Source organism: Solanum pennellii, chromosome 9, assembly GCF_001406875.1.
Source record: "Solanum pennellii chromosome 9, SPENNV200".
Classification (NCBI taxonomy): Eukaryota; Viridiplantae; Streptophyta; class Magnoliopsida; order Solanales; family Solanaceae; genus Solanum; species Solanum pennellii.
The window spans coordinates 16,769,303-16,781,140 of record NC_028645.1 but is presented as its reverse complement, the minus strand read 5'-3'; the positions used below and the strand labels follow the sequence as shown (position 1 = coordinate 16,781,140).

The following is an 11,838-nucleotide window of genomic DNA, read 5'->3' as shown; positions in this document are numbered from 1 at the left end:
ATCCAATTAAATGAGTTAGGCTCGATTTCACAAAGAGTAATTTTTTCTTCGAATTCATTTACAAAAATTTGACGATAGACTCTTCAACTGAACACTTACTACACATTTTTTTAGTTTAAACTCTGAATTTCAGATTATAGTTATCCAAACAAGGCTAACTTGACACAAAGAAATCAAATAATGAGGTAAAACTTGAGGAATTGAACAACCAATTATTGAGTTCACTTTAGTGGATGAACATTGATGCTCATAATGGGATAAATTATCGTGGGTAAGTAGGACTATGTGTAAAGCAATTTTCTCTCGAAAAATTACCTTATCTTTGTTGAATTCTCTCGAACGTCAACACTAGACGAGTGATGACTAGCCCTTGTCTTAATCAAATCCACTTTCTCGAGCTAGATACAAAGGATAGGATTCATGTTTCACTTTCTCAAGATGAAATCATGGTGACCCACTACTAAGGATGTCAACTTGTTATTTTGGCTTTGTTCTTTTCTCTCGAGCAATGACAAAACACTTAACTAATGGCAATAATCATGCAAGATGATCTCAAAACACAACAACAAATTAGACCCACTTTAAGTTAACACCATTGTTTACAAATCAATGACACCCACTTAGTAAAACTCAACAATTAGTCTCATAGAAAACCCCAAGAAGAGGGTATAGCTAATCATAGTAAAAAGATGAAAATCAACATTCATCATGTCTTACATACCTGGGTCTAATGAAAATTTGAAGTTAAAATCAACTAAGAATATCTTCTTTTACAAAATCTCTAAAAAAAAGTCTTGCTAAAATCACTCTCAATCTTTTCTTCCTCACATTTTTGAATACCTTTTCATCTCCAACAAAAATTAATTTTAAACAAGTCTGAAGTGTAATTGCTTGAAACCACTCGCCGAGGTTACTGGGGCTTTGTTGACAGTTCGGCGACTCGCCGATTGTTCCCGCCTTTAATTTTTATCTTATTTTTGGTATAGCTATTGTAACTTTAGGCGATCCAAATTGAAATCGTCCAATGATTCAACGAGTTACCTTTTTTCTTCTATCTCACCCATCAACACTTGTTACATTTTCTTCGGCACTTTTGGCGACCTGATCGACGATACACCGAAGGAACTGTTGCTTGCCGAAGTTACCCCAATTTAGCTCCAACATTCTGTAACTTTAGACGGTGTCGTAAAGATTTGGAGATTCACCGAGTGCCATCGGCGATCATCAAATCTTCATTTCTTCATTCCTTCAGCTTGCTTTGTTCTTTTTTGCACATTAGTGTCCATGTTTCATTCATAAATCTCAATACCTGAAAACTAGGGATTTTACATCATTTATTGGTGCAAAACATGCATTTGAGGACACTACCTCTATTAATATAAAACTTTGAATGAGTCCAAATCGTGGATTCATCAGGGGTAATGCTAAATGATCAAAAAATTTTGCCAAAATCTGGACAGTAAATTTATAAGTCTATTATATCTTTTTTATTTTAAAATAAATTAATCTTTTTTCCATTTTTATTTAAAAGTTACTAAAGTTAAATGGATAAAAATGCTTTAAAAGGTAAAATAACACAGATAAAATACCATTCCGGTCAAATTCTGATCAAATTTTCTGGTCAAATTTGTTTCATAATTTTAATATAATAAACAACTATTGTTGTACAGTGTGGTTACTACTAATAAATTTCAAGTGGGAAGGAAAGGTCCAAAGATCAACTCTTAGTAAATGTTTACAAATCTCCATCTCCAACTTTCTATTACTTTTGTCGTTGTTTGGCCAACTCTAATTACTGTTGATAAAACAAAATTAAATGCAAATGTTCACTTTTCAAAAACAGGAAATTTGATTTGGTTCATGTTTGGTCGATTTTAGTTAGTACTTCATCGATTTCAAATTAATTAAATTGTTGAGGTGTTTTACATCTTTTAAGAAAAGAAGACTAATAAATAAATTATGTATAACTTTTTGTTTTTATTTTTATTAATTATTGTCAAATTTATGATTAAAATAATTAAATAAGTAAACATTAATTAATAACTAATTCCAATACTAATTAATAAAAAGTAAAATTAATAGAACATTTTGAAAATGTCTATTATATTGACTTTGCGCGATAGTCCCCAATTTTGAAATATCCTGTGCCAAATTCACTTATGGGTAAGTCGTCAATCCCCGGACTATGTAAAGTAAGTCTTGAAAATTAATCAAGTAAGTTAATTTGATAAATAAAAAATGTCTCTATCAGTTCAATTAATAAGAAATTGAAGAAGTATTGATAAAACAAAATTAAATGCAAATATTCACTTTTTTAAAACAGAAATAAGTTTGTCATTTTTGGTCAACTCTAATTAGTGTTTTACTCCTTTTTTGAAATAAAATTTGATTCTGCATTGTATAAAGTCAAACAGGAAAATTTGAATACCTGTTTACTCTACAAATAAGACTTTTTATATGTAAAATTTGTTTTATGGTTAATTGATTGTAATTTTCCTTTTTCTTAGATCAAAGTTTGATTTTGAATATAGGGATAAATGTGGCCTAGATGAGTAAAGACAAATGAAAAGACTTTTGAATATGATAAGTCAAAGTCCCACTCACGTGTACGCCTTGTGAGCCGTCCGATCACATCAAAATTTATACAATTAGACTAATCAACGGTTCAGATTGAAAGTAAGGTAAACCATTTCTCCCAAAGTAACAGTCAATGCCTATTTTTGGACATAAATGTTAGAATTAGATTACTGAAATACAGACAACAAAAGTAGAGTAAATAAAGTGTTATTAAAACTATATATATATACACAAATTTATGTTTATGTATAGATAGGGTAAATGTTTTGTTTAGTTAACTTCATATTTTTTTGAATTTTTTGTATTGGGTTGAAGCTATTTTTTGTTAATGGAGGAAAAAACAGCAATTCATACAGTAATAAATGGAGTGCAGGCACTTGGAAGGGGTTTTGATGTAAATTATGATACAAGGTTGTTATATTGTAAGGGAATGGGTGGGTCTAGGGTTGTAGAAATTAATGAAGAAAATACAAGTGATCTTTGGTTATATGATGATGTTATTGTGCAAAATGTTTCAAAAGATATTAGCAACTTTCAAGAATCTGTTGGACGCCATGGAACTAATGTTTGCTCTTATAATGAGGTATGTATGTATCATGTTTTTGTGTTTTTAATTAACTCAAAATCTATAGTAATTCAATGTTGTTGGAAACCAAACTTGTTTACGATTTTGGTATGTTAATTTATGTCTAGTTACCATTTATAGTCAAATTGATACACAAATATGCTTTCTTTTTTTTTTCTTTTTTTGAGTTAAATGATGTTAGCTATTTTCATTGTGCAAATTTGTAGAGAGAATTCAAGGATTATTAGCTTATGAAATAAATATTTGTCGTGCTTTTTAGTCATTCAACTTATTTATTTTTTGTAATATAAACGTCAATCAACTAATATTAGTTATCTCAGAAATTCATTCCGAAGACAATTTTAAAAAATAAAAAATCGGATCAATTTAGTAGTTGATTAGAATAAATAGTTTTTGAAAATAAATTGTGTTTATAAAAAATTCTACCTCAGCAATATTTGCGGAAAATGTTGCTTGAATTGTAGGAGAAATGACAATTGTTGAGTGACTTTTCTATTACAAATCAATGTTGAGTGACTTTCTAAGATGATTATAATTAGTTGAGTAAACTGTTAGTTGAGTGGCGTCTATGAAACTAACTCGATTAAAAAGAAGTGCTCTAAGATTGCAGTCTCATGTTTGAAATCGGAAACATTGAACATTATGATAGGGTGCATCCGTTTAATTGTTTTGATCAGTAGTCTCGATACTTCATGCTATGCTCAAGTTGGAACCTTGAATGATTCTTTGTTTGAAGTTGATCTCCATTTTATCCTTTTTTGCTTTTCTGAGAAAGAAAAATAATCTCATCTTGCACCCTTTTGTCAGTAAATGGTACTTATGTGTATTTTTTGTATGGATTGTGCTACTATCGTTATTGTAGTTATTTTAGGCAAAAAAGGCTGTTTGTTTAGGCCAATTGCCAGTTAAAGTTAGTTACGAACATTTCCAGTATTTATGTTCTGCATGTTGCTGTTTTGTTGTATGACTTGAGGAGAAACAGCCTCTTGTTTAGGCCTGTGGTAGAGATGAGCCGAAGAAAAAACATTTAACCAGATTTGTTGGCGTGGTGCCATTAGATTAGTGGTAAAACATTTGTGTTTCACAAATCTGTAAATGTGATATGAATATTTTATTTTTCTATTTTTTCCTCATCGAGGAAGGATTTGCATTGTATCCATATAGAGGTCAAACATTCATAACCTGCAAATCGCTGCTTTGTATACATATAAACTCAAATTAGATATGATCAGTTGATGATAAAAGGTGACCTAGGTGAATCCCGTTAAGCTAACCTCAATAACATAATCCCCGGCTTGTATTTGGGTGGAAAAGTTGCACAAGTAGAAAAATATAATTAGGATAAGTCCTTAAAGAAATCAATATAATCATCATATACATAACAGACGGGAGGAGGAAGGGTGGATGTGCAAATGTGATATTTAAATCTTTCGATGGCGTTATCTTCAGAGCTTTCTGTGTTAGTTAGATGGTATACTGAAAAGGCTTATATAGTGGTCAAGTTCCATAAGAACAGTTTGTTAGGGACTAGACGATTACACCTCATCTCTCTACCACATGATTGTAATGGATGTAAATGGTACTATGGCCGAAATATATGAACATTACCTTATCTGCTCATTTTTTTTGGTTAAGAGAAACATGCTATGATGGTATATTTGTACATTGTAATCTCGAGATGATAGGAAGAAAATATGTTCTCAAAGAAGTCGTTCACTTGCGGAAACAGAACACATACACATTCATGTTTTTTTCATCTTTTCCATCAATATCATTGGCTCTCTTCATGTAAATTCTATATCGAGATGGTTTTCCTTTCTTCTCTGTATAAGTCATATTTCTTGGAAATAATCCGTGAGCTATAATTTTCACAGCCTCATTCTATATTTCATTTACCTTTACTTGTACTTTCAAAAATTCTAATTGAAACTTAGTTGAGGGTAATACTCGCGTTTTGTTGATTTGTAGTATCTGATAATCCAGTTTCTTGAAATTTTCCTTCCTAATGCGTTTTATTATTGTTGATTGCAGATGGTGGAATATTTTAATAAAAAGGCTAATCTACCAGGCCATGCTCCTCTTGGTAGCTTCAATGTTGCATTCAGTTATACTGGTTCAAAGAATATAGATACCGCGAGTACAAAGACGCTCTGTATGGATGGATTTTTCTTACCACTTTCTAATCTTCAACTCATGACTTCCCCTCTTGTTTTACGGGACGACATTAAAAGAGCTGTGCCAACATCGTGGGATCCGCTAGCACTGGCAAGGTTGGAATTCATCTTCATTGTTTTTTGTTACAAATGTCTATAGTTAACGTGTAAGTACCTTTACAAGAGCTTCTGTTATCATCTAAGGCAAGGGTTACTTCTGTGTCTTACAGCTTCATTGAGAATTTTGGAACACATGTAATTACATCTGTAACTATCGGTGGAAAAGATGTAATTTACGTTAAACAGCATATATCATCACCTCTATCCACAGTAGAAATAAAAAATTATGTTCAAGACATCGGAAATCAGAGATTCTCCAGCACAGGAAGCCTTACAAGTTCAGGTTTATTGAAATACAAGGTTAATGCTAGTTCCATATATTTCTTTGTTTTCAATCTCTCTGAGAACCTTTATTTTTATTACGGTTTATATAGTCTGTTTCACCCTTTGAGATATACTCTTATGTTTCTGTTCTGATTCTTCCTTTTGTTTAATTTAGCAGGCTGGTGATCCATCAATTTTCAATAATCAGGGGATATATCCGCAACCTACTAGTGCACCATATATTCCCGGAAATGGAAAAGAGGTATTTTACCTTCCCCTCTTCCATTTTCTTTGTAACTTTTTAAATCTTGTCAGCTTCGATGGGATAACTTTAGGATTATGAGCAGAGGAAATAATTCAGTGTGTCAATTGTCAAATATGTTGTGCTATTGAGGGTGAATTATGCTAGCCTATATGTATTAGAGGATGAATACTTAATTAAATTAAGCATGAAAATTGGTAAAAAAATTGAATGTTTACATGATATGTTGTTGTAACTTTATGTTGTAATGAAATACTTTTTTCCTCGAGATCCGAAGTAAAAGCTATTGTGCTGCCTCTAGCCTGTATGCATCTGTATCCTTTGTAGACAATACATATTTGGTGGAATGACAAGATTGTTTTTCAAACTAGGTAATAGTCTCACATGAATCACATACTCTGCCCCAGCTAGATGAATGAAGCAACAAAGGAAAAAAAAGGGGAATAGGGGAGTTTTGTGTGTCTGTGTGTGTGTTCGAGTGAGAGCGAGAGAGACAGTCCAACATAAAACATTTGGAGTATTAAGTCTTTGAGTGTCAATTTTCTTGTAGAGCTCTAGCTACTACTGGCGCATTGTTTGTAAATTTTGTTGATGGTTTTATTGACTGATTACATAGAAAGAGTTTGCTCTGACAGTGTAAACTTTTCTAACTGTCATGTTTGTGGGCCTGACTACCGCTGCACGTTAGTCTTGCGTGAAATTTTCTTAAAGTAGTCCGGAATTACTTAGAAAATTGCTTGGAGCACATGCTAAACAGTCCAGGATTTGGTTTTTTCGCAGCCTATATAAACATGACTTGGTGTATTTGTATCATCTTTCATTAAGAAATAATAAGAGTTTAGAGTTGGTGACATGACGTGAATTTCCATCACTTCCCCCATGTAAAATTCTGTATTTTTTTCTTTTTGTTATTATTGATTTCATTAAACATTGCCTCACAACACTAATGTTTCTGAATATCGATGGGGCATTGAGGTTTAACGTTCTTTTGATTGTATATCATGCAGGATGTTACAGTCATTTGCAGAAGAAGGGGAGGGGATGATCTGGAACAAAGCCATACTCAATGGGTGCATACTATTAGATCTTCTCCAGACGTTATTGAGATGTCGTTTGTTCCTATCATACTCCTCCTTGAAGGGGTTAAAGGGAGGGATTATTTGGCACGGGCTATAAGTCTTTATCTTGAATGTAAGACACTTGATCCTTTAAAGACATGTACAAAAGCAGTGAGCTTCGTTGTTTTTGTTAATGATAAGTAATCCAAGTTGCATGAATTCTTGCAGACAAACCTCAAATCGAGGAGCTTAGATATTTCTTGGAGTTTCAGGTCCCGAGAGTATGGGCTCCTGTACATGACAGACTTCCTAATCAACATAGAAAGGAACCTGTTTGCCCATCGCTTCAGTTTAGCATAATGGGGCAAAAGCTTTTTGTTAGCCTTGAACAAGTACGTTAATGTCTTTCGATCTAAATATAATTTTACTGGTTGATGCTACACGTATAATCTGGAGGATAGATGAACTAAAGCGTTTATCATTATGTGGCCGGCGGTCTCATTTTCAAAGGCCTGACTTCTGCTCTTGGTTTTGATCCACTGCAGGTGTCAGTGGGACGTAAGCCCGTGACCGGCATGCAACTATATCTTGAAGGGTCGAAGGTTAATCGACTATGCATCTATCTTCAGCATCTTGTTTCTCTTCCTAGGATTCTCCAACCATACTGGGAAAGTCATATAGCAATTGGGGCTCCAAAGTGGCAGGGTCCTGAAGAACAGGACAGTAGATGGTTCGAAGCAGTGAAATGGAAGAACTTCTCACATGTGAGTAGTGCACCAATTGAGAGCCCGGAAACTTTCATAGGAGATCTTTCAGGTGTATACATAGTCACAGGAGCTCAGCTTGGGGTCTGGGATTTTGGTTCGAGAAACGTCTTGTATATGAGGCTCTTGTATTCAAGGCTACCGGGCTGCACTATTAGAAGATCGTTGTGGGATCACACCCCGAATGACAAGTTAAGGAAACAGGCTGATAGCAATGGCAATGAAAGTTCAATTCCAGGACAGAATTTTATAGGCAATAAGTTGGCAAAATTTGTTGACATGACGGAGATGAGCAAGGGACCTCGAGATCCTCCGGGTCATTGGGTTGTCACAGGTGGAAAACTTGGTGTTGATAAAGGGAAAATTGTTTTGAGATTGAAGTATTCTTTGTTAAATTATTAGTTAGAAAGGGAGAGATGGTGAATTATATTGGTGTTCTTGTGTACTCACTTTGTTTTAACCCCAATATAAGGCATTTCAGGAATCGGCCTGATTCTATCTCTTTTCTTACCGTTTGAAGAAAGGAAGGATCCCAAAGAATCGGTCTTTTTTTGTTGTTGTTGAATTTATATACTTGGTGGTTTTCGATGGGTAAGTTTCTCAAATTTTGCTGCATATGTCTTTTGTCTTGGAAGTGTAGTCAGAAAATGTCACTCATCATCTCCTATTTTGTCAAAAAATGACCTAATGATCTCCTATTTTGTCAAAAAATGACATAGTTTAATGACTTATACGTCACTTCTGTCTAAACAGATGATTTTTAGTAGAACTCCGATATGGATATCGAAGAAGAAAGTTCTCAAAACTTGTAGAAACACATTCATTATTATTTCTAGTTCTCGAATACCAAATCTAAAAAAAATAACTCCCGGCTTTTTTTAGTTGTCATGTTATGCTTTCCGGGAATAAATTTGATAATTAAATTTCAAAGTTAAATTTAATTACATTAATTTGATAATTCAAAATAAAAATTATAGATATTCAAAAACTATACGGAAAGTATTATAAATTGCAACATTTTTCATACCGATATAATGAAAAAATACATCTTAAAACTAAGTCAAAATTCATATCGTTAGTCTCTCGAAAAAAACTAGGAAACCTAAAAAAGGACGACGTAATAGTAATATATTCACATTAATTAACATTAGATGACATAAACACACTTCTACATAATAAATTACAACTTGTTTCATTTGTTGTAATTCCTGCCAAGTGCTAGTATATTTGTGTGACGATAAATCAACAGAGTAGTAGACGCTTTTGATTATCATCTTAGATTTTTTTTTTTGTGTGACAAATAACTTCATACATATTGTTTGAAAAATGAAGACCCCTTGAATTAAATTCATGTCTTAGAACATATGGAGTAATTAACTTTGTCTTAGAATTGACCTCCTTGAAAAGTTTGTCCAAATTGCCAATTAGTTGGAGCAACACTGTAAGCAGTGACTATCCTTCCATCACTAGCTATTACTTTGAAAGAAAGACTTTGGCCATTAAGGTATGAATGACTCTGCCAATTTTGACCCCAATTTCTTGACATCTTTTGCCACCCTGTTTTTGATCCCTTTATGGACACTGATCGGATGTCTCCTGCACCTCCAACGTTTGTTATCAACACTAGGTTGAAGTAGGAATGACCATTAATGGTGAATCTCATTTCTCCTTTCTTCATGCAAGGGACCCTGCCATACCATAACAAAATCTCTTTTAGAGACAACATAATGTGTTGTACCACGTTAACAAAAAGCGCTAATACCTGTACACTCATTAGTATTGGATCCCGTTTAGCTATAAGTTTTAGTAACATTTGAAAAAAAAGACTAATTGTCTCTTAAAATATGTATATTTAGCGGCAATTAAGTTATAAAGTTAAAATTGCCGCTTAAGATCATGTTTTGATTAGTTTCCTAGGGAAAACACTCAAATATGACATCAAACTTTGTGAAGAAATTCATCTATATCATGTGCCAAAAGTTTAGTTCATATATGCTATTTAGGATTAAGAAAAGACTCATCCATGTCATTAGTTGTTAACTGATCGACATAGATGAACAAAACTTAAAACTAATAGCATTATGAGTCATTTTCTCAAAGTTTATTGGCATATTTAAGCCTTTTTTAACAAAAATAATTAACTAATGACGTGATGGAATCATAATTGACCACGTGTGAAATGAATCTTGCAAAATTGAAACCGTTATCAGTTGACAAAAATGAGATAGATGAACCTTTTTTCAAAAATGCAAATGACATATATAGATGAACAAACCTTTTAATCGATAACATAAATGTGTCTTTCTCAAGAGGTTTTAATATAAGAAAAAAAGAATATAAAAGAAAATTAGTCAAAAATGAATTAATTTTGCCACATTAAAGGGTCTATGGAAAAAGAAGTTGATGGTGTAAAAGTTGTAACTACCAATTTAAAGACAATTTTATACTAATACCTTCTATAGATGACAGGGACAATGCCAGCTCTATATAGAGCAATTTTTAAAAAAGCAGGCTGAGCCAAATCAAAGTGTCTAAGAGGAGGATTACACCAGCCACCATTGTTATTAGCCAGGGCATAGTTTGGTGGGCAAAAGTTAGTAGCCGTGACAGTAATAGTTCCACGTCGACACCATCGAGGGTCAGCATTGACATTGCACTTGAGTTCATAGCAAGATCCACAACTCAACCCACTATTAAACAGTGAAGTGCTCAAAGCTGCAGTATTTGTACCATAACCTTGGCTGTACAAGTTTCCGTATCCACATGCTCCTCCTGTGCATGAATGCAACAACAAAATTAAATTTTAATAAGAGGCCTTAAATGTTACCTATACATAAATATATACATACCCATGGTGCCGGAAGCATCAGAACCACCGTAGAAGGTTGCATGAGCATTCTTCCAACCAGTATAAACTCCGAGTTCATAAGAGTGTTGTACACATGCAAGAAAAACAAGGAATAGAAATGGCAAATGATGATATTCAATAGCCATTTTAATTTTGGTGGTGAATGGTGTTGTACTAGTTAATTACTTAAATTGGAGGAGGATTGAATATGGTTGGGAAATTGAGGTACAAGGAGATGAGGCTAATCCATTGCTATTTATAGTGTTATTAAATAAACTCTTATTAGCCCGTTTTATTTTGCTCCCTAGCTACTCTAGCAGGACCCCTCCACCTGTGGGTCGGCCCCCATGAATTCTTTTGACAACTTATCATTTTTTTGTTTGAGGTTTTATCATCTTCATTCGGTTAGGAACAAGTTATATTAGACTTCAATGGCACCTTTTTGTTGCCCCTTCGCCAGAAAATTATATTATTTTGTATATGATTAAAATATTTTTTAGGTATATATTAGATGTTGAACTCCCTTCAACTATTTCATTTGTCTATTTTTTTAAATTTTGAACCTCTCATTGAAAAATCTGATTTCGCTACTATTGAAATTTTCCCCGAATAAATTACAGTAGGATAAGTTATTAATTTGACCATGTACATATAATAATTTATTTCTAATCTCATGATTGTCTTATGTCTAATCAAACACAGAATAAAAGATCATACATTTTATCTTTAAAATTATCATACATTATATCTTACACCAACTCCTAGTAAGGATACATATAAGGCATACATTAAATTAGAAGTGAAAGGTTATCAAGTTTGAACTGGACAAGAACCTAACCAAGAGATTGAATTTAATTAACATAATGCATAACAAAAACCATGCATTTATGTTTTCTTTTAATTTTCATTGTTTAATATAATTGTTGGACCCTCAACTCTTTTCCTTCGTGTTCTGGCAAGGTTTTATTTAGAAAAAATTACCTCATTGGTCAACAAATAATTAAGCCAAAAACTGCACGTGCTAATTGAGTAATTCTCCTTAATATTATTCTTGTATGACAAACAAAAATATCAATATGAACAAAATATGAACACAACAATAAAGCAAAAAAAGTCTTCAGTTTCTTTTTTCTTTTTAATATTTTCATTATTACAGCCTTTATTATCATCAAGTTGATACCAAAATTTGCCCCTTTCGACCGACAA

General features: G+C 33.0%; 2 protein-coding genes across 3 annotated transcripts; one reads left to right on the top strand and one right to left on the bottom strand.

The window, feature by feature from the left end:
• Window positions 1-2,735: 2,735 nt before the first annotated feature.
• On the top strand, window positions 2,736-8,372 carry LOC107029737 (MACPF domain-containing protein CAD1-like). Of its 2 annotated transcripts, none has more exons than XM_015231185.2 (7): window positions 2,736-3,160; window positions 5,195-5,433; window positions 5,547-5,736; window positions 5,879-5,962; window positions 6,970-7,153; window positions 7,249-7,412; window positions 7,566-8,372. In XM_015231185.2, the coding sequence occupies exons 1-7, from the start codon at window positions 2,906-2,908 to the stop codon at window positions 8,184-8,186; spliced, it is 1,737 nt and encodes a 578-aa protein (XP_015086671.1). In that variant the 5' UTR covers window positions 2,736-2,905; the 3' UTR covers window positions 8,187-8,372. The 2 variants fall into 2 exon arrangements, with proteins under 2 accessions (XP_015086671.1, XP_015086670.1); XM_015231184.2 differs by having other exon boundaries at window positions 5,876-5,962.
• Window positions 8,373-8,895: 523 nt separating this feature from the next.
• Window positions 8,896-10,987, bottom strand: LOC107029627 (expansin-A10-like). The gene is made up of 3 exons (XM_015231061.2): window positions 10,634-10,987; window positions 10,238-10,556; window positions 8,896-9,472 (listed from the first exon to the last, which is right to left on the bottom strand). The coding sequence occupies exons 1-3, from the start codon at window positions 10,776-10,778 to the stop codon at window positions 9,169-9,171; spliced, it is 768 nt and encodes a 255-aa protein (XP_015086547.1). The 5' UTR covers window positions 10,779-10,987; the 3' UTR covers window positions 8,896-9,168.
• Between the last annotated feature and the right edge of the window lie 851 nt (window positions 10,988-11,838).